At 36.8% G+C, this 24,105-nt stretch overlaps 1 protein-coding gene across 1 annotated transcript in view; it reads right to left on the bottom strand.

Annotated features, from left to right (window-relative positions):
- The window catches only part of trio (trio Rho guanine nucleotide exchange factor), a 1,056,141-nt gene that overhangs the window by 676,888 nt on the left and 355,148 nt on the right, over positions 1-24,105 (bottom strand). The window contains exon 18 of the mRNA XM_090403001.1: positions 12,048-12,230. Within this exon, the coding sequence (XP_090259127.1) occupies positions 12,048-12,230 (183 nt within the window). The remainder of the gene's footprint in view (positions 1-12,047; positions 12,231-24,105) is intronic.

The raw sequence follows: 24,105 nt of genomic DNA on the forward strand, positions 1-24,105 counted from the left end.
TGCCACTTTCCGGTCGATACTGTCAAATGCCTTCTGAAAATCAACAAAGCAAGTATATATGTTTTTGTTTTTTCTCCTAACTTTCTCTGCTGTTAACTGCATTGTCAAAATCTATTGAATTGTAGTTTTATCTTTCCTAAATCCTACTTGCTTGTCTGTAAGGTATGCTTCCAATTGTGTTCTCAATTTTTCCATCAATATCATTATCTTACTAAGGTGACTTGTCAAAGCAATTGTTCTTTAATTTTTACACTCTAACTTATTTCCTTTCTTATATAATGTCACTAATATCGATTTCACCCACTCCAATGGCATTTTCCCTTCCTTCCATACCATATTACATAGTTGGTGTATTTCTGTAACCATACTTTTGCCACCATATTTAATCATTTCTTCAGTGATGTTATCATTATTGAAGAAATCATTACATATTTATCCACACTTTTTAGTTTCTTTTCTAACACTGTTCTGTATCGTCTTCCCATTTCTGCTTCACTTATTCTTGCTGTATCTCTTCAATTCTGATGATGATGGGATTTATATTTTCTTTTTAATTTCAACTCGATGTTTGCAATCACTAAGCTATGATCTGAATCTATATTCGCTCTTTGAAAAGTCTGACACTGCTGTACCGATGTTATCCATTTTCTTTTAATTACCAAATACTGCTGTTAATACCTTAACAGCAATTAGAGCCATTAATGGATTAACTGTAATGGAGAAACCTTTCTGTCCAGCTAACCTAAATTAAAATATACTGTTTCACTTGAAATTTCCTTTAATTAATTATAACAACTAAACTTTTTGCTATAGAATTTATTTATCATGTTTGCACCCAAGGATAAAAACAAATTTCACATATATGAAAATAATATAAATAATTATTTTGAAACGTGACAAGAGATCAATCAGCCTTAGCAATGAATTTATTTACTAATGGTGAATTTTCCACTCTTTATTTTTTAAATTACTGCAACATAACATCATAATTTATATCTCTTTAATTTTACTGACAATACTGCAGAAATTATTTTTGGACAAACATTAGATAACACTGTATCCAAATAATATTTATGGAAATAAATATGATTCACACTTTTTTTTTCCCTTGCAAAATACCATCATGTGGTTCATCATGCTTCAGTTTTAGATACAAGTTTTTCTGTTTTTACGAATGAGTGATGTTAATTGCATTAGTTGCTTCTGTCGCTGATCTTTAGTGTTTGATATAAAAAATTTATATTCATAATATTTCAACAGAATCTCAGTCACTTTCACTTCTAGCTTAAAATTGCAACAGATGACTGTTTGTTTATTTTTTCCAATTGACTTCCAAAAATATCAGCTTTGCTAATCTGTTATCTATTTCCATACAAAAGTTCACTAAACATTGTTTAGTGAACATTGTGCCTAAGTAACTGAAATGTTTTACTTGTCCTACAGGATTCGAACGAGTGGAAAGAGGGTAAGATAGTTCCATTGCATAAAGGTGGCTCAAAGACAGAAGAAACAAACTATAGACCAATTAATATATCAGGAGTGGTTGTTAAAATATTGGAATGATTGGTTAAAGATAAAATCCAACAGTGGGTAGGTAGAGATGCTATACTCTACAGTGGGCAGCATAACTTTGTTAAAGGTAGGTCCTGTCTTAGTAATTTATTCATTTTATAATAACGTGATAGTAGAAGTGGATAAAGGAAGTGACTACACCATGATATTGCTGGACTTTGCAAAGGCATTTGAGAGAATACCACATGGCAAACTATTACAAAAGTTGGATTAAATGGGAATGGATATGAAGTTAGTAGCTTGGATAGGGGTGGCTGACAGACAGACACCATAGAGTAGTATAGGGTGGAGTGGAATCTAAGAGAATGAAGGTGGAGTACCTCAGGATTCTGTACTAGGGACTCTACTCTTTAATTTGTATATTAATGAGGGAAAGATTTAAGGGAGAAGAGGTACTCAGTTGTGTGCTGATGATGATGCAAAACTGGGGAGAGAGATGAGTCTTAGACCAGAAGATTTTGTGCTCAGTGTCACCTCCATGCTGTGCTAGAGCAGGCTTCTCATTCTTATTATATATGAATGATAATAAGATTGATGTTCCTAGTCTTTTATTAATAAAGAGACTTGGTAAACACATAGGAAGGATAGAAGAGACTATTTATTCTTGGTAGAAGGTAACAAAGAAGAGTGTTTGTTGAAACATTGGTGCTAGATTACATATTTCTTGTGGATCTCCAAAACTGGTTCAGAGTTCTTAGGAATAAGTCTGTAAGATTTAAGAATGCACTGAATCTTTTGTGGAGAGAAGCCATTCTGTCCATTCTATTGCATAGCCAGCCTGGTTGGCCGAGTGGTTAGCGTATCCGCTCTCCAGCCAAAAGGCTGGGGGGGCAAATCCCGCCATGGGCATGGATGTTTGTGATTGTCTGTGGAAATAGTGGTGGTTGGTGGTAGATGCCGTTGGTGTAGATGCAGTCAGTTGGTGGTTTGAGTGGTGAAGACAGAGTTGTAGAGCAGGTGCCCTCCCTCGATGAGTCTTTGTGCTCCCTGGAGGTGTCAAATAATACTAATGCATTACATGTTGTCAAGTTCTAGCTTGAGCCAACAAAATGAGTACTATTCAGCAAAGTTTTGATGACACCCTGATGAAAATATTATCTATATTTTTATCCATAAAATATTTTTAATCAGATCTCTAAATCTACAGCACTGTATTATACTAGTATGTGGCTCATATCTTTTGAAATCCACCAGTTATTCTATTAGAGTTTGATTGTCTGCTCATTAAAAATGATCTGTTATATTTAGATTGAAATATCTGATATTTCATCAAGTGTTATTAAACATCCAGTGCCAATGTGTTTCAGTTTACAGTAATTTTCAAATGCATCAAAAATATCAAGCCTATGAGTTGGATGCCAAAGGAGTGAATGAGTGAGTAGAGATGAAGAGCTGTGTTTGCTAATGATTTAAATAGCAGACTGTGCAGGAAAAATGATATACAATATGTTCATTTTTGATGGTAGATAGCATGTGTACATTGGATTACATTTCAGTGGATTTAGTGTTAGGTGCTTGGAGAAGTTTTTGTTAAGTGAAAGGGTAAATACATAGTTAGGGAACTGTACATTAGAATGGCTGCATGAGAACTTAGACACAAGAAATAAAGTGAGAGATTGAAAGTGAAAGAGAGAGAATGACAGTATGGAAGGGAGAAAGCTGACATGGGTGAGAATAGTTTTGTCACAAGAAAAGCAATACTGTGGCAGAGGCGAGGAATTCGGTTGATGAATCAATGCCAGCTGCTTAGGTGAACTAGTCCAGTTTTAAAAGTTACTTAAATGAACATCAGTGGTTGGTTTCATGCATGTTTACTAATGTCTGAATCATCAGGAATAAAAGGGATGAATTTTTAGAACAGCAAATGAAAAGGGGTCAAAAATTATTGGCATTAGTGAGACATGGTTACTAGAAAAGGATATCCTCAGAAAAACAGAATGCGATGGGCAGTGTACAGGTTAGAAAAGAAGAGACAATACTGGTAATGACTACAGAGGAATGAAATCCAACCAGAGTAGAGATCCTCAATAGTGGTGGTTTTGAGATTGGTAAGATGGAGGCTAAAAGGACAAAGTACATAATCGAATGCTCCTAGAGGCTTGGCTAATCTAAAGAAGGCTGAACTGAGTAATAGAATAAACCTGATGGAGATAAGAAGGGCTACGACATTATGGGTGGGTTGGCTGATTCGTTTGGAATTTATTTGTGAAAGGACAGCATAGGTCATACTGTGCCATTACCAAGGTTACAGCATTAAAAAATAAGTAGCCAACATCTTAGGTACAAGAAAATGTACCTAATTTGAACAATTCCATATACACGTATAAAAGGCATGATGAGATGTGTCTGTACAAATCAATTCTTTGGAAAACGTTAAAAACCATGCAAACTGTTTGAGCCTGATAAGATTTGCTTAAGTGTATAAGGCTCAGCCAGATTAGTAAAAACTGCATTCTTCTCTTAAGTGAATTACTAGCACTCCACCACAAGTTGCTAAATGGTTTAAGACAAATGTTACAGTATTCACACATACATTGTCATCTTCTCTGTAGCTAAGAATGTGTAGGACAGCTGTGAACTATGCAAAGTCTAGCCAGAACTACTTCATCTCTTCTGTTTCTATGTAAACTGAAATGCCAATGTTAACAGCACAGAGGAGAACAGAAGACTAACAGTTATGGAATACAAAATATTTAGAATTTTAAGTTAACTCGATGATAATACACCTGTGGGACTGTACAGGATTCACCATATTAAGGGGATGAGTTAGCAAGGGAGCCGGCCATGTTGTTGACTTGATTGTTTGATAAGATTCAGGCAACAGGAACAGTCTCTCATAGAGGAGTGAAAAGAGGGAAGAATACAAGTCAATGATGTTCAACTTGGATACATGTAGAAAACTCGCTGCTTGTGCCATTGGCAGTCATACCTTCTGGTCCCATGCAAAAGATGTTTTCTGCAACTTTTGTCCATCTGTGCTACCTTCTATATCTCTCCCTAATGGTAGCATTGTAGCATCACCTAAAGACAAGGCTATAACTTGGCTTTATTCTTCTCTTCCAACCCCTCGATACATGACAATTGAAAATTAGACTTCTTCGCCTAGAACGTTGCATTTCATGTCCCCTGTAAACGTCTGCCAGAAAGACATCAGAAGAATCTTGAATAACTTGGATACCACAAAGGCAGTTGGCCCAGATGGAAAAACCACTAACTGTGTTCAAGAGATGTGCTTCTAAACACCTATTCAGCAAATTAAAGATACCAAGAAATTATATACTTGGTTTAATCCTTTATCCAAGTGTAAGCAAACAAAGTTTGCAGCTGAAGTATTTAAGGGCTGGAGCAACCAGAATATAGAAGATAATGACTTCACATCAATTGCCTTAGTATCCCAAAATGCAAAACACATATCCTTGCAGGCATGTATAATGCTATGCATTATGGGAAGTGTCACTACCCAGATCCATTTCGATCTTTATTGAGGTCTCATCAGTGGGAAGTCATTAGACTTGGATAAAGGATTAAACCAAGTATATAGTTTCTTCGTACCTTTAATTTATAGTATAACCAAGTGGAAAAACTTCCAACAACTATCTCTAATCCAGAGTATTTTAATAACTACTAACTATTCATAGTTTTGATGATGATAGCACACTCCATCTGTCCTCATATGACAAGCCTTCCACAGTACTCAAAGATCTCCAGCTTCCAGTTCATCTGTAATAAGTGCCTTGATCAATGATTTCCACAGTATTCTTGATTGAGGTACAAACAACCTAGTGAACTTCAATGCTTCCAAAACAAGCATTGAAGTTTCAATGCTCCCAAACCTTGTTTCTCACAAAAAAGATCTCAGATATTTTCTTCAGCTACTTTGGATGATACTCAGCTCAATAGTCAAACCAAAATCTCTCTTCTCAGAATGACTCTTACTTAAAACCCTAGCACAATCATATTACTTCAATAGCATCATCAGCTTCTAAAAAACTTGGCATTCTTTTCTGCTGAACAGTTACTGCTGTTACTACTCTCATGCTTGTAGTTGTGCACTTAAGACCTCCCTAAAAATTCTTGATGCTATTTCTTAACAGTATCAAGAATTTTTTTTTGACCAGTCTTAGGAAGTCAAGGGCAGTTCGGTTGATTAATGACACATCTCTTAGACACTTTTCAGCCACTTTCCCATAGAAGATCCATTTCTGTATTATACCTCCCATTTCTGCCAGATCTGCAGGAACTCTAGCAACAGCTGCTGAACATCCTTTTACAGCTGAACTGCATACTTACCAAACTTGCTCTCCCAGTGATCTTTCATTTTGTTCACAACCTCCAACAGTTCAAGAAGAATATCAAAAGATTACTCTACTCTTGACTCCTACCCATACATGACATTTGTTTGCTATAGCCTCTTTTGCCTTTCGCATATGAGAATAATAACATGTTATTATTGCTCTGTGTGCCAGGAAAACCACCACTGTGCTTGGAAAATTGTTTTAAAGTGTACCATTGTTAATTTAATTTACAAATTACAGGTTATACTACTGGTTAACTTGTGCTTGGCATAGGAGGTTGGTAATCGACATACGAGTATATTCGTAGTTGGCTTGTGAGGCTCATATATAATATACTATACTTTTGCTGAAATTATTTTCCTTCTACCAAGCCCCCAGACATTCTCTCTGCTTTACTCACAAGCCAAGGGTCCAAATTAAGGTGCTTATACTACCGGTTAACTCGTACTTAGCATAGGAGATCGGTAATCGACATATGAGTATATTCGCAGTTGGCTTGTGAGGCTGATATACCAACTACAAGTATACTCGTAGTTGGTAGCGAACGTGTTAATTAAAATGTGTACATCCCTTGAGGGTACATGCCAGGAATTTGACGACGATGATGACAATGATGATTATCAATGTCCTCACCAGTGGTATGGCGTGTTTAAGGATGAAAAAACGGCATGCCATCCTCCACCTTTACCTTTCTTCATACAATTAAAATGACTAGATTAGAAAATCTAGCCATTTTAATTGTAAATCTGCAAAGTATAAAATATAAAGTATAGAAATTGTGAAGAGAAGATGTACGTCTCTTCACAATTTCTATAATAATGGATTCATCATCATTATACATATTATGTACTCAGCAAGACACTCTGTTATTGGAAAAATGTATCATATCCAATTTCATCACAAAATTATTACCAAACATACACCCAACAATAAATTTTGCGCATGGGAAAATCAAAGTTTTTGCAATAGTATAGGCTTTCCCAGCTTTTGCTATTTCATAGCTTACCAATGTCTCAGGTGCTTTTTCACCATCTTCATTTCCTAGAGCTGTGTATGAATGAATGAATAAATTTTAGATAATTGAGTTCTTGCAATTTCCACTTAAAAAATCAACAACTTTTCTGCATATTTTTTTGCATTTCTAAATGACAAGATAGGATGGAAAGTTTCTCATTATCATTGGCAAGCACTTCTCCACAAACGAAACATTGTGGGAGTGGATAATCCTGATCTCAAAAAAAAAAAAAAAAAAAAAAAAAAAAAAAAAAAACTAATGTAATCTACATTAAATATCCTCTTCATAATATTCATTTACATGCCAATCTTTTGAATAGCTTTTTATAGTACGTGCAAATTTTTCCACGTGATTAAATTTTATACTTATTTTTAAAAGTGATCGTGAAACAAACTCTGAGGATAATTTTTGTTTTTATGCTCCTCATTGACATGAACATCAACATGTTTTTTATGCCTGCAGTCTTCATCTAACAATCGATAATGGATATTAATGTTTAAAAATACTAAGAATGCACATTAAAAACAATTTGACTTTTAAATTGCACCCCCTATAGGCAAGGTGCATTGTGCCATTTAACGAGTTGTGTAGACTGTATAAATTGGAAGAATATTATGTTCCCTAGTCAGTGCAACTGTGTCTGGGTGAAGCATTAGCAGCATTTACTGGAGGCTGTCTGATGCATCAATAAATTATGTGATGATCAGCATGATGGTGCTCATTCCTCCAATAGTGTCCTGTCAGACAGGCTTGCTATGCAAAGGTATGTGACCAAAACAAAATATAAATTTTGAACCGACCCATGCAAGTTTATATTAAACTCGTCTGTAATTTACAAAAACATCCCACTTAAAATGAGAATCTAAGTAGACACCATTACACATTTTTTGGAACAAAACCAAGGAACACCTTTGTGAACCCTTCCAGGTTCATAAACAACCAGTTAAGAACCTGTGATATAGACTATAGGATCATGAAGACACAAGAAAGCTTATTATTAATTTAAATAACCATTTATTATTATTCCATTATATATTTCTAAATGAAATTTGGCATCTTCACAGTGCAAGGATCCCGAAAATCCCTCATTTGTGGGTACCAGCAGCAGAACAGTTCTACAGGACAGTTGCTAGATAGTATATACAGTAGATCTAAACTCAATGGGGAATACACCAAGAAGCCTCTGGATTAGTGTGAATAATTTTGCTGTTATTTAATCATACCTGGAGAAAATGCTGCTGGGACCAAAATGGACCACAGTCTATATGTGCTCTCTCTCTCTCTCTCTCTGTGTGTGCGCGTGCGTGCATGCGTGTGTGTGAAATGCAAATGAATTCTTCGCCCTTGCTACCTGCCCCATTTCTAACTCTTTCTTAAGACTAAACAACATGAAAGTCAACATAAGATTTCGTTAGCAATGCAGATAAAAAAAAAAACTCAAAAAAACAATACCATCATCAACATCATCAAATTCCTGATATATATATATACCTCAAGGGGTGTACACGATATGATAGTACTATATGAAAAATTTACATAATTACTAACTTCCTATCTACAATTTTCCTCCAAATCAGCCTGTTAAATGTCAAGGCTTATTTCTTTCTTCTAAGTCACTTTTTACTGTATCAATCCACCTATATATTGGTCTTCCTCTGGGTCTTCTTCCGGCCAACCTGGCAGAGAACACTTGTTTTGCTAATCTTTCCTCTACCATTCTGCTTACGTGACCATACCACCTGAGATTAGCTCTGCTAAAACATTCCTGGATGCTGACAATATCAAGTTCTTTCCTAATATCCTCATTTTTAATATGATATTGCCATTGATGCCATCTGTTCATGCCCCTAATCTTTCTCAGGACTCTCATATCTGCAGTCTCTAGTCTTTGGTCAAGTGTTTTACTTCTAACCCAGCTCTCAGATCCATTGGCTAAAATTGGTTTAAACACTATCTTTTAAACAGCTAATTTAGTGTTTCGGCTAATTTCTCGCTTATTCCATATAAATTTATTCAGTTGACTTCCTATTATACCAGCTTTGTTGATTCTGTTGTCTATTTCCATATTTAACTTACCATCTTCACTAAAAATCGTGCCTAAGTAGATGAAATGTTCTATACTTGTTCTATAAGTTCTCCATTCACAATACAGTTGATATTTTCAATGTTTCTGCCTATTTTCATTGTCTTTGTCTTTTTAATGCTGACCTTTATACCGTATCTATTACAACAGTTATTCAATTTAGTCAGGGAATCTTGTAGCTTTGTAGCGGATTTATTTAGAAATATAAATCCGCATAAAGCAAACAGCTGAGATTAACACCTCCAATTTTGATATCAGGTTTAATACCACTTTCCTTCATAATGTGATCCATATAGATAATGAATAAGAGAGGGGATTATGTACATCCTTGTCTGACACCACATTTAACATTAAACCATCTTCCTGTACTTCCTTCAATTCTAACTGCTGACTTACAACTCAAATAGAGACTTAGCATTGCTTGATATAATGCCCCTGTTGTTTATTATTTTAATGGTATAATAGAACACAGAAACTAAGTAAATAATTAATTTATTAACTTGATGTTGATATTTCGCTGGTGTTATAACCAGCATCTTCAGAGCACAAAAACACTGTTTGTCACAATACGCGAGACTAAAACAACATGGTGTACTTAAACAAAATTGTAGCAGCAACACAGAGACTAGAGTCCTGATTTTGGTGCCCTCTATCTGGAAAAAAAAAAAAAAAGCTATCATATATTACTAAAGTCCTAGAAAAGTGCTAGTTTTTTCTTAATATGACTGTCTCCCAAATCTTCGGCAAGTTAATACAGCCATATTTGTTGAGATTTGGAGTGTGTTTTAGGGCTTCTGTTGCCTCTAAGAACAATCTCTCTGATTAATACGGGTTTCTGTGTAGTACTTTTGTGTTTTTCCAGTTGATCCTGTGTGCAGGGGTATCCAGAGCATGGTCTGCTAGGCCCGACTTCCCATAATGATAATTCTGGACGTATCTTTTATGTTCGCCGATGCGGATGTTCACAGTTCTTCCTGTTTGACCGTAGTAGGCTTGATTGCATGAGCAAGGTACTTGGTAGACTCCTGACTGTGATAAAGGAGGAATGCTGTCCTTGGGTGAGCGGATGAGGGTGGCTAATTTGCTACATGGTCTGAATGTGGTGCGTAGTTTATGTTTATTGAGAATTCTTGAGATCTTTTCGGATGTGCCTTTAATGTAAGGGATGGTGACTGTTTTGTTGTAGTTCTCTGTGGTGGATGGTGGGAGGGGTTTCTTAGGAGTGTTTAGTATTTTGTTTATTTTATGTGGATTGTAGCCGTTGGCCAAGAAGGTGTGGCGTAAATGAGTCAGTTCAGCAGTAAGAGCCTTGTCATTGGAACAGATTGCTCTCGCTCTATGGGTTAGTGTTTTTAATATGCCATATTGTTGAGAAGGATGATGGTGTGATTGTTTGTGTAAGTATCTGCTTGTACGTGTGGGTTTTCTAAAAACTGAAAATGATAAGGAACCATCTGGGAGACGTGTGATGAGTTTATCCAGGAAGGGCAGACAGTTGTTGGCTTCCAGTTCCATAGTAAAGTGGATTTTTGGATGTTGGCTATTTAAATGTGCTAAGAATGTTTTCAATGTCTCAGGGCCATGTGGCCAAATAGCAAGCACATCATCAACATAGCGTAGCCAAAGTGTTGGTTTGAGAGTGGCTGTATTGATTGCTTGTTTTTTCCAGGTGTTCTATGTAAAAGTTGGCTGGGGGGGGGGGGGGAGCCCATGGCTGTCCCATCAATTTGTTTGTATATTTTCCCTTTCCATGTGAAATATCCTGCATGTATTGTGAATTTGAATAGTTCAAAAATATCAGGGGGGAAGTGTGACTTCAATAGATTGAGGGTTTCTATTAGTGGTACATTTGTGAATAGTGAAGTGATGTCAAAGCTTAGAACACCTGGAAAAACAAGCAATCAATACTGGGCAATTCCTTGCACATAGTTTCCCCTAAGGACAATGACCTCCTTTCTCAAAACATATCAACAGGTTCCATCTTTCTTCTGGATCACATGATGGCATTGATGTGCTGTATGTTTTGCAATGTTCACTAGTGAGAATGCAGTTAATGTTTTCCATGTTCCTGACTATTCATAATTTATTTATTTATTTATTTATTTTTCTACTGCTGATTTTCATATCAAATATGATTCAGCAGTCATTCAATTTAGATCACCAATCGGAAAGAACTATACATATATTTAAGAAAATAACATCATCTGCATAAAAAGTGAAACTGAATATCTCCAAATTTGATTCTTCTTCTTTTTCCTTCCCTTCTCTTTTTACCTTGCAGTGTCGAGGATTTTTCTACATTTAACCGTACTGTATCGAGGATAAGGTGGTTAGCCCTATGCTTCCAAGAGTGTCCTATGTCTATAGATGTGTGTGTTCATGGGCTGGTTTGCTGTTCTGGGGGACAATAAACCCGAGTTTGGGTGAAAAAAATCCTCAACCTCCATATGAGACCTTTAGTCGAAAGAGATCAGATAAAGGTTCCTCACATCACTAACAGGAATCGAACCCAGGTCTTTCCCATCAAAGGGCTTCATCTATACTGACTGAGCTATAGAGACCCTTTACATGATCAATAAAGATTATGAATAACACTAGATGTCATGTATCGTACCTCAGATTTCTTATCAAAGAATTTTCCTGTATCTCCTTTTAAATTTTGCCTGCCAATATATACAGCTAATCTATAGTCTATATACTGCTTTGTATAATTACATAATGTGGTGAACAGCTTTTTTTTAAAAAAATTGTTATCATTAATTACGCATTCATCACACACACACACACACACACACACACACACACACACACACACACACACACACACACACACACACACACACACACACACACACACACACAGATCATTAGATGCTTTTAATTAGAACTCCTGATCAATCCTTCTGCTCATGATCATGTAGATTCAACGTGCACCTTGCAGAAGTTAAATAACACATAAAACCAGAATTAAAATATTATTAGTACAATAAAAATAGAAAATATTTTTTTAAATCAAAAATCTTAATTCAGATCTTGACATAATTATATTTTTACAAGAAAGTGTACAAATTTAGATGTGTACCTGATTTGCATCTGCTTCAAACTGACACAACTGAATGCACTGTTCCAATTTAATTCGTTTCATTTCTGCAACATCTTCTAAATCAATTTCTCTTTCATGAAGGAATTCGAGTAGCACCTGAACTCGAGTTTGGGCATCATACTGATGATCGGCCATCAGCTGGATTCCTGAGGTTTCAAATAACTGAAATGATTAAACAAATATCAAGAATGAAGGAGAAGCTTAACCAGTTTTCAAAAGTAATAAATTCAATTTTTATACAATGAGTATTTTTAAGGATGTTACAAAGTATATCAATTTTTTTAGCAAATTTAATTTATAACACAAGACAATAATAAGAAAATAAATAATATTTATTTACTTGGTTGCTGATATTTTGCTGGTTTTGTAATTAGCATCTTCAAAGCACAAAACAGTTTGCCACCATATGCAAACAGCAACAATTAGTTAATAGTGGAAAAGTTTAAAAGGGTAATGGACAACAATGGAACCATCTATTGTTAATCCTTTCTTTCTGAGTTATATGGTGATCAGCATTTCATTTTCTCAGTTGAAGAAAAATATATGAGGGCATTACCACAGGAATGAAAAGAATGTATAACAATTCCATTGTACAAAAGCAGCGCAATAACTACCAACCTATGGTGGTGAAGATTTTAGAGAAGTTCGTAAGCACTTGCATACAGAAATGAGCAAACAGACAAGCTATATTCTACAAGGAACAACATGAGTTTACTAAAGAAAGGCCATGTTTCAGAAATTTGTTCATATTTCATAATGATGTTAAGGAGTATATCCATTCCCATTGTCCTTAGTTGGATAATGGGAATGGATATACTATGATGATGTTAGATTTTGCTAAGGCATTTTATAGGATACCACATTAAAGGCTGTTGCATAAACTGGAGAATATGGGCTTGGAATATAAACTCTTAACTTGGGTAAGTGGATGATTGATACACAAGTATCAAAAAGTGGTAAACAGTGGGCGTGAATCTGTCAAATTTGGAAATCCGAAGCATTTTCTTGGCTTACACATCCCCTGAGACACTTTGCAAGTGCAGCAGTAGACGGCCTCCTAGGGGTGATTCCCGGACACCTTCAGGTGACTAACTGGCCTGCTACACTATTCCTCCCTTCCAGGGTTAGAAGCCTTGTAGGGTTAAGTTTCCTCGCTTGCAGTAACTCATCAGATGAAGGTTCCGACTCTTATAAGCCGGAGCCGGGAAACTCATCGAGTGTGATTTCAGATGTCTGTTTCTTGTTTGGAGGTGATCCTGCACCTGTCCCAGCGGCATCCTCAGGAAGAATTTAAACAACCAGCAGAAGCCAACACTGCAATAAAAATTGAGCACGTCAAAGCATGTTGGACTGCCAAAGAAGAAAAGGTCCTCGCCACTCATGAGATCGAGTTGACGGCTTGAGGGATAAAGAACATCAATGAGGCTTTATTTAGGGTGTTCCCCTTAAGATCTTTGGGTGCCATCAAGTGTCATAGACAGAAAGCCAGTTACAAAGCCTTAGTTCAAGAATTGGCAGCTCATCCGTCACAGGTAGAGACAGGTAATATCTCTGTATCTCCTGTCCCTGCCCCTCCATCTTCCAGCCACCATCCTGCTGTGGAAGAAGAGGCTTTGATTCTCAGACTGACATCATCTCTAGATGATCCTCCTCTTCTGGAATATAACAATGAAATTCTTAAATCTCGCATCCAGACTCACCTTCTGGGAATGGATATCACAGATCAGTTAAATGACTACATCCATGCTGAATTCTCCGAACACTTGATGCCTCGTCAACATCAGCCTACATCTCATTCTACAATGACTTTGTCAAATAGGAAGCAGAGGAAGAGGGCCTATGCAGGCCCTCTATAGAAAGAATAGAGGTCAATGTGCTAAGACCATCATTGACGGTGCTTCCCCTCCACTTCTAGCAGACTTACATGATGATTTTGTTAAATTCTGGAGTACAGTCTTTTCTGCTCCACCTCCACACTTCCCTGATGATGACCAACCTAAGATATTGAGGCAGATTCCTGCCCATCAAATATACCAGCTGGTTTCCATCCAGGATATCAAAGCAGCTCTTCCATCCAATTTCTCTGCCTCCGGACCTGATGGCTTTCCTGCAGCTAGGCTTCGGAAGGTGCCGTTGAAGATTTTTCAAGATTTATTGGGCATTCTCCTTTCCAGTAAAGCAATACCACCATACCTACGTGTTTCAAGAATTATTTTCATTTCGAAGAAAGAAACTCAAGCCGTGAATCAGACTTTAGACCTATTACCATCTCTCCTGTGATACTATATGGCGTTGCTGGACCTCCAAAAGGCCTTTGATAGTGTCTCCCTTCCTGCTCTCCTTCGAGTGCTGTCGATTGCTGGATGTCCAGAACCCTTTCTTTCCTATGTTATGGAGCTATACTTGAGGAGCTTCATCACTATCACGAAAGGGTCCCGTGCGACTTCTATTCCCACAGTGAGGGGTGTTCGCCAGGGTGATCCTCTATCTCCCCTTTTCTTTAAATGTGTCATAGATGAGTTTCTTCACTCTCTTTCTAGCTATATAGGCTATTCTCTAGGCACTTCTTCCTTTAATGCTATGGCTTTTGCAGATGATCTTATTCTCATAGCCTCTACTAAGGTAGGCTTGCAGGAACTCCTTGACCGGGCAGTTGACGTTTTCTCTATTCGAGAAAAAACTTTTTCTCTTATTATTAATGTAGAGAAGTCCTAGTATTTAGCTCTTGTCCCTTCTGGTCGTGACAAGAAGCTTAAGATCCAGCCTATAGAGTTTTTCCTGCAGAGGCTGTTGCATTCTTTGACTATCCTGGAAGAATGGAGATACCTCAGTATCATGTTCACCCCAAAGGGAAGATCTTCTGTCCCTTCTATCCTAGAAGCTGGGATCGCTTCTCTGAGGAAAGCTCTGTCAAGCCCAAGCAAAGACTATTTCTCCTACCTCACTTTTACCACAAGTTGGTGCTTGGTAGGACATATATCTCGGTACTGTCCCAAATGGACAGGGCTATCCGTTCAGGCATAAGATCATGGCTCCGACTGCCGCCTAACACCCCTACTGCATATGTCCACACGAGGGTGAAGGACAGTGGGGTCGGGGTTCCATCACTTAGATGGCTGATCCCATGCCTGTGGCAGTCCAGAATCAAAGTTAGAACTATCTTCTTCCCCTATCTGCAGAGAGGCTTTCTATAGCCCATTAATACAAGAAGATTTTAGGTGAGCTAAAGGCTCGTCCCATTATCAAGGTACCTTAATCGAGTCAGAACCGACAGAATACAAGAGATGGGCTTCTCTGCTGCACTGTTCCGTAGATGGTGCTCCTTTAAAAGTTATATCTGGTGCCTCCCCAGCATGATTGGGTAAGGGATGGCACCAGACTCTTCCCTCGGTTTGAGTATATTGACCTTATCAGGACGAGGATCAATGCCCTGCCCACTCGAGCATGCACAGCTCGATGGGGTAGTGACGACTCAAACTGTAGGGCTACCTGCCACTACAGTGAGACACTGTCTCATATAGCCCAGTGTCCCAGTTCCATAACAGTCTCAATTCTGAACAACTGCTTTAAGAACAAAGATTAGGAGACTGCAGTGGAACCACATTATAGGACCTCTGTGAGTGCATTCAGGGTTTTTTCCTGAATTACATAGAATCAGGGTTTGCTTACGTAAGCGAGACTTGGTGATTAAAGATGGTGACGTTTGGGTAGTTGATGCCCAGATGGTGGGAACAGGGCACCCACTAGCCTATATCCATAATAATAAGGTAAACTATTATAAGAATAACCAAAATCTAGTTAGTAATATACTGTACGGGAGGAGCATGGGGCAACTCCAAGGTTTACCAGTGCCACCATCTCTTTACATGGCATATGGAAAGCAGATAGCTATAAGGACTTAAAACAGCTTGGGCATATGCAGAAGGATATAAAAGTTCTTTCCTTGAGGGCCCCTACAGGGCACGGTGGCATGGCATTGCCACCAGAGAATGACTACAATGATAACTAGAACAGGCATAGGATAAAACACTTGTAAAGGCTTAGGCCTTTATCAAGTCTGGATGAGATGTCTGGACGTGATGTAAGGGTAGTACTGCCCATAATCAGTACAAAGATTTAAAAAAAATAAAAAATAAAAAAAGAGAGAGAGAGAGTAGTGTATCCTAGGGTTCAGTCCTTGGATCACTGCTCTTCAATCCATACAGTAATGACATTAGGAAGGATCTAACAGGAGACTCTCAATTGTTTGCTGATGATATGCTGATGAAGACAGGCAGGGCAATCAGGAATGCTACTGATATCCAACACTTACAGAATGATTTAAACAGCCTGCAAATTTGGGAAAAAAGAAAATGGCTGTCAGTTCAATGTCAGTAAAGGTAAAGTTATGTACTTTGGTGTGATGAGATTTCCAATGGCATATAATATAATAGTATGTGGGGTAATGCTACAGGAAACAGATGGCTGATGAGGTTAGGGATCTTGGCATAATGGTGGATAAGAATTTGAATTTCAAAGGTTACATAGCAAATACTGCAAATACAACTTGGAGAATAACTGCAATTTTGAAGCAAACCTTAACATGTAAGGATAAGGAAGTCATTTTGCCTCTTTACAGGGCATTGAAAAGACCTCATCTGGACTACTTGTGTGCAGATTTAGCCTCCTGGGTTCCATGGAGATAGAGAAGATGTTGAAAGGGTTATGAAGATTATATCATGATCTGAAATGAATATCGTGATTATCGAATTTAGATTATGAGGACAAATTGCAAGTATCTGAACTGCATACTGGTTAACAGGAGAAAGAGGGGGTGATATGATAGAGATCTATGCACTTCTGAATGGGCATTATAGGATATAAGATGAAATTTTTCATTATATGGAAGGTTGGGAGAGAACATGAATGCTTCCGTGTTATACTAAAACTTTAATATAAATCAAAATAGCACTCGATGTTTTGACTTTCATAACAAAGTAATAAAAAAAAAAAGGTAATCTGGAATATACACATATATACAAAGAAACAATCTACGTTACAATCGATATAGTATGCTAAAGTCAATAAATTAAAGATGCCAAGAAATTATATTCTCTGTTTCATCCTTTATCCAAGTGTAAGCAAGCAAAGTTTGCACATGAAGTCACTTTACGATTGGCAACTCGTATATAGAAGCCAATGACTTCACATCAATTGCCTCAGTATCCCATAATTCAGTGCACATATCCTTACAGACATGTATAATGCTATGCATTATGGAAAGGTCCACTACCCAGACCAGTTTGACCTTTATTAACAGGACTGGTTAACAGGAGAAAGAGGGGTGATATGATAGAGATCTATAAACTTCTGAATGGGCATTATCTGCTCTATACTATAAAATGATAAGCTGAAATGGGAAACGGAGGTGACATCAGCTTGAAACGGATGTAGGCTGTAATGTTTTTGTGTAACATTTTTATGTAACTTTTTTGTAATGTTTTTTGTAACGTTTTTGTCAAGTTATTTGAAATGTTTTGAAACTCAGGGGCTACCCTGAGTGTCGAGTCTTCAAAATTCGAGTCATCAGAATTCAAGGAGAACCGGCCTACCAGTCCGGAACACGGGGGGTTGGGTGCCGTAGGCGTCAGGGAGCAGAGCCCCCTATTAGGATATAAGATGAAATTTTTCATTATATGGAAGGTGGGGAGAGAAAATGAAGCTTCCATGTTATACTAAAACTTTAATATAAATCAAAATAGCACTCGATGTTTTCACTTTCATAACAACGTAATAAAAAAAAGGTAATCTGGAATATACACATATATACAAAGAAACAATCTACGTTACAATCGATATAGTATGCTAAAGTCAATAAATTAAAGATGTCAAAAAATTATATTCTCTGTTTCATCCTTTATCCAAGTGTAAGCAAGCAAAGTTTGCACATGAAGTAACTTTACAACTTGGCAACTCGTATATAGAAGCCAATGACTTCACATCAGTTGCCTCAGTATCCCATAATGCAATGCAGTGCACATATCCTTACAGACATGTATAATGCTATGCATTATGGGAAGGGCCACTACCCAGACCAGTTTTGACCTATATTAAGGTCTCATCAGTGAGAACCAGACCCAGAAGTGATACCAGGTTTAAATAATGCAAAAGTAACATTTCCATATAAAAGCAAAAGGTGTCACACCTTATTCCTAAAATATTCTGGATTAGAGACAGATGTTGAAGTTTTTTTGTGCAATATGCTAAAGTCACACTAATTTGTTCAACCATTAATGCTACAGAACTGACCTCTAGTATTTAAAAAAAAAAAAAAAACTTAGTACATCAAAGCTAGTGACCTGTTATTTATTTTGTTAGAAATCACTAAGAGATAAATTAAGCTAGAGATGACTCCCAGATAAATAAATTAGAACAAAAATAGCATTGATGGTAGCCAAACAGAGCTGAACTTACTGCTTAGAGTCCTAAAGTGAGGGTTGGTAGCAACATGAAAAACTTGAAAGAAGTTACACAGTGGTCAGCATTAAATGTAAAGAATAGTAATTACTCCAACACGCATGTGTTTGTCTTCATAAATTCTTCACAATGAATTAAAATAAGTTATAAGGGCTGCATGTGTGCCATCCATATTCTTAGGATTTTATTGTCACCATCATTGTTTAGATTGTGATGGTTGATCAAAATTTCACAGATTTCCTTATATTTGTGTTTATACCAGGTTTTTGTATGATGTAAGGAAGATGTACTATTCCCATCAATTTGGTATAGGTTAAGAGTGATCTGAGAGGTCTGTTTTATCAAAATTGTTAAATTTAATGTGTTGTTCTTTTTTAAGGATTAGAATTGTGCTTCCAGTTTCATCAATATAAGGTAAGTTACAGGCGCAATGGATTTGATATAACACAAGATGGGCCAAGGAGTAGAAGGGGCTCCTTGGAGAGCTGAATATGGTTTTTTTTAATTTATAGGTAATTTTAAAACAGCATTAAGATTGTAATGATGGGAAATTATATTTATTTTATCTGATAACCCTATAATATATGGAATAGCTATGGTTTTACTGTAATCTATATTATTTGCATTTTAAATGTAGTTTTTTTCAAGATTTTATTGATGGTACTTTTGCTATAGCCATTGTTTATAAATGAAGTGCTAATGATTTCAACTATTTATTATGTGTGTGTGGGTGTGTGTGAGTGAGTGAGAGATATTAAAAAAGTATTAATTGATCTTAAAGTCAATTAATACTGCTGCATTTTGTTGAGGTTTGCGGACTGTTTTAAATCTGATACAGATTCCAAAATACAGTCTCTGAGATTTGTAATGACTTCTATGCAGCATTTTGGTTTTTATCCATCTAATGACATCCATCACATCTATGTGAAGGGATGCGCAAAGTATGGTCTGCTAGTCCCGAAATTAAGCACCAAAAATTTAGAACCAGATGACCTCGCCCTATGCCTAAATTGTTAATAGCGTAAACAGCCCTGCATATAACTTGCTGAATACTTAGAAAAATCATTCTCCCCACCCCAAGTAACTCTGCCTCCTTTGTAAAAATATGTGTTTACTTTAAAAACATAACAACCATGCTCTAAAAAATATAGTTCATAGATATCATGATTAGCTTTAATATTACATCATTTACTAGTGTGCCATTAACTGAGACCCTTGATTTGATCAAGTCCAATTTCTCCCAGACATATTCAAATTATTCAGGTTATTTCACATGGAAAAGAAAAATATACAAACAACCAGATGGGATAGCAGGGGTTTATCCTTCTCACCATCCAATTAGCCAATTTCTACATAGAACACTTAGAGAAACGAGCATCCACATACATAGCACGCTCAAACCAGTAGTTTGGGTGTGCTATGTACATGGTGTGTTTGCCATTTGACCATCCAGAGATAGATATATTTTAGTGCATTTATTTATTATTATAATAAAGGTATCTCCACGAAGTCAGAAGACTCACTGCAAGAGATCCATTATTCACACATTAACCATTATTTATACCAGGGTTTCTCAAACTGTGTTCCACGGAAGGTGAATAGGTGTTCCACGAGAAGTTCTGGAATTTGTCATTTTAGTTTTCTAAGCATTTTTCATGAAGAAATATTTTATAATAGAAATATTCTGAGGAGAATAATACTCGCGAATATACCGAAAAGCTCAAACCCAGAACCCATAATAACATCTGTGTATCGTTAATTTTCACACATCGAAACATTTCAACATTTGGGAAAGGGAATAACGCTGTTTATGACGGGTCATAAAAATTGCCTGCAAGTGGATTATAACAATGGTGGCATATCCTCTGTTCTCAAAACTGAAGGAAATGACATCTGTGTAGTAAATGTCAGTGACCAAGCGGAATATTTTTAAACATGGAAATATTCATGAATGAATTATCGTTAATTTTCATACATCGAAATCTTTCAACAATAGGGAAAGAGAATACCGCCGTTTATGATCGATCATAAAAAAATTACCTGCAAGTCGATTACAACAATGAGCGGTGTGTTCTCAAAACTGAACGAAATAACATCTGTGTTGTAAATGTCAGTGACCAATCATCAAGGAAGTATAAAGAAACTATTTCCACTGAAATTGAAGAACAACGTTCTCAGATCTGTATCTGGTTCCCAGATCTAGTAATACTTTCTTCGCAAGTTCGTATTGCAGTGTGTAATTCTGAAACCGGAGTGCCGTGATTTTTTTTAAAATTAATAGGAACAGATTTAAATTCTAATATGAATAAGAGACAAGGCACTTTGTTTAATTTTGTTATTAAGAAATCTCTTATTGAAGGTGTTTGTGACGGAACAGATAGTGAGTCATCCACCTCAAGTCTATAAAGATCTCCAGGACGTACAAAAGGAGGGAAAAACTACCAGCACACAGGAGAAAAAGTCTGCATTCACTCGTAAGTACTTATAATAATATTATAAATATATTTGGTGATCAGAATAGGATGTCAATGACAATCAGCACAAATTAATTTAACGATGGTTTATTGATGCTTTAATTAAGTCAATTAAATTAAATTTTAATTGATGTTGAATTAATTATTAATTAAATTAAATTAAACTTAACTAATAATAAAAATTAGCTAAATTACCAATTAATTATTAATTAATACATTACAAAATAACCAAAGTGTTCCAAAAAAATTTCAGGATTTGTGAAGTGTTCCATCGTAGAAAAAGTTTGAGAAACTTTGATTTATACAATACCTATCATACACCTCCTTAAACTCATCCACTGATGAAGCACCTACAACCACCTCTGGCAACACTTTCCACCAATTCGTCACCCTCGAAGCAAAAAGTCTAGGTCCTAACATTCTTGCTAACCACTCTCTTAATCAATTTCTATGGGTGACCTGTCATTCTCTCCCTTCCTGCCATGTACTGAAAAAGACTCCAGTGCCAATCCTATAAAATTCCCCTCAATAAATTATATGCTTCTATCATGTCTCCTCACATTCACCTATAGGCTAGTTTTTGGAGCTCACTGGCCTTCAATCTATTGTAAGCAGGTCTATGGACTTGCCACAATTTTTGGTACCCGTCTCTGAATTTCTCCACTACTTCTTCAATCTCTATGAAATCCAGGTGACCAGAACTGCACACAGTAGTCCAGATGTGGCCTTATTAAAACCTTATAAAGAGGAACAATAACTTCTCTATCCCTGCTTGTATGTTCTTCAACAATCATGTAATCTGACATGCTGTTTTAGCTACTTTTGCAATATGCCCTCTAAACTTCAATTCCCTGTTCACGATCATCTAGTCCCTAGCTGTAGTTTCTTGCAGCTCAGTTTCATCTATATAGTACGCAACTTGGGATCTGCTCGTCCCAAAATGTATCACCTTACACTTGACCGCATTAAGCTGACATTTTACTTCTGCCCATACTGCTGGTCTATTTAACTCATGCTGCAAGATCTCTACATCACCTTTATTTACCATCACTCAAACCCATTTTTGCATCATCCACAAACAAGTGAATATTTCCCATATTACTTATGTACAAATTAAACAGCAGAGGACCAAGTACTGAGCACTGATATCAGTACATCAGCCACCCTCTATGGAATCCTGTTATACCTTGCAAAGCACACCAGTATCACCACGTAATCATTTCCACTATCAATTTATTATAAAAAGTAAGCTAATTACAAAGGAAGATATACCCTTCACAAAACTGTAGCATTTTATAAAGTATCATTCCATAGCCTTCTAATCCCATACCTGTGTTCACATTCAGGTACTGCAATATTCTAAGCAGCTCCATTTCTTCAACCGCTATTCTTCCATCAGTCAATGTCACATCCAGCATTGCAATACTACCACCAAGATGGTACACCTTGCAAAATTATTACTTCATAATTCAACTATTTGGATTTTTTCTGTTACCTTCCCACATCAGCGCTTCTATTGAAGTCATCCTTCCATAGTCATTCCTGTTTTTACTTGCTACTTAGCAAAAGAACTATTTAAGATTTCTTTTGGCATCATCAACTAGCTTTCTCTCATAATTAGGTTAGGTCTTCCTTACCATATAAGTCATCTACCTTGCCTGTGACTTGCTCTTGGGCATACTGATCACATTTTTCTTCCAATTCCTTCCAAAACTTTGTTTGCCACTCTTACTTAATGATACTATTCATCCATCTAACTCCTACCTGATTTATTCTTCTGACTGGGTACACAGTCTGACACTACTTTCTTCAAACATCCCTTGATCATCTCCCATGCATTATCAACATCTCTTCCCTGTCACAAATTGTCCTACATTTTTCTCTCAATAACACAAGTGTTCTTTAATGGTGCTGCTTTTGGTGTTTAGTTGTTATATTGTGTAATTTTTTGGTTACCAAGAAGGCGAGGTCAGAGTCGTAAGCATCTGCGGCGGAAGAAAAGATAAGTTTTCATTATTAATTATAGTTAAATATAGTTTATACTTGTAGTATTGCATAAGCAGAGAGTATAACATGGTATTTAGCATTTAGTTGTAGTAGTTCCTCAGCACTAACTTAATGATCGTGGCAGCTGCACCTCCAATTACAAATGGCGTGTCACCAAGCCCTCCCCCATTCAAGGACTCTATTTTGCAAAACATAATAAAGGATTTTGTGGCATGCGGGGCTTGTGGCATGTATGCATCCTAGCAGCTGGATATGTGGCAGGTGAGAGAAGGGGCAGGAGGTTGCATATATGTGTAAAATGTAGGCAATGGGAAGAATTCAGTGGTACGATAACTGACCTCATTGCGTCAGGAGTGGGAGAATCTCGAGAGATGAGTAGTGTGATATGTGAGAATACCTAGCGAAAAATTAAGAATGGGAGACTGAATGATTGAGAAGTTTTCGGAGATGGTCTTGATTGGGAGTATGAATGGTGAGTAAGAGTGACTAACTTGCAGAGAGAGACAGACAAGTTGAAAGAGAAGGTGGAATGTCTCGGGAATCAGATGAGAAGTATGAAAGATGATAGTGGCGAATGGAAGAGATGATTGCAAGGCGAATCAGAGAAGGAGTGAGAGAGAGTTATGGGAATGATAGACAAAGGAGAGAATGGAAAGAGTCAGAGAGAGAAATTGAGAAGAATGTTAATTAAAAGAAACACACGTACTAACCACAGTGAAAATTATCATCATCATCAAATTCCTGCCTTGTACCCTCAAGGGGTGTAAAGGATATGATAGTACTACATGAAAAAAATTACATTATTAGTAACTTCCTATCTACAATTTTCCTCCAAATCAGTCTGTTACTTGTCAAGACTTCAACATTATCAGATCTTATATTTCTATCGTCTCAGACACTTTGAACCATATCAATCCACCCATATCTTGGTCTTTCTCTGGGTCGTTTTGCATCCAACCTGGCAGAGAACACTTGTTTTGCTAATCTTTCTTTGCCCATTCTGTTTAAGTGACAATACCACCTGAGATTAGCTCTGCTAATGCATTCCTGGATGCTGACAATGTCAAGTTCTTTCCTAATATCCTCATTTTTAATATGAT

This window comes from Typopeltis vanoorti, chromosome 2 (genome assembly GCF_054136105.1).
Source record: "Typopeltis vanoorti isolate ZY-2024b chromosome 2, IOZ_Tvanoo_1.0, whole genome shotgun sequence".
Lineage (NCBI taxonomy): Eukaryota > Metazoa > Arthropoda > Arachnida > Uropygi > Thelyphonidae > Typopeltis > Typopeltis vanoorti.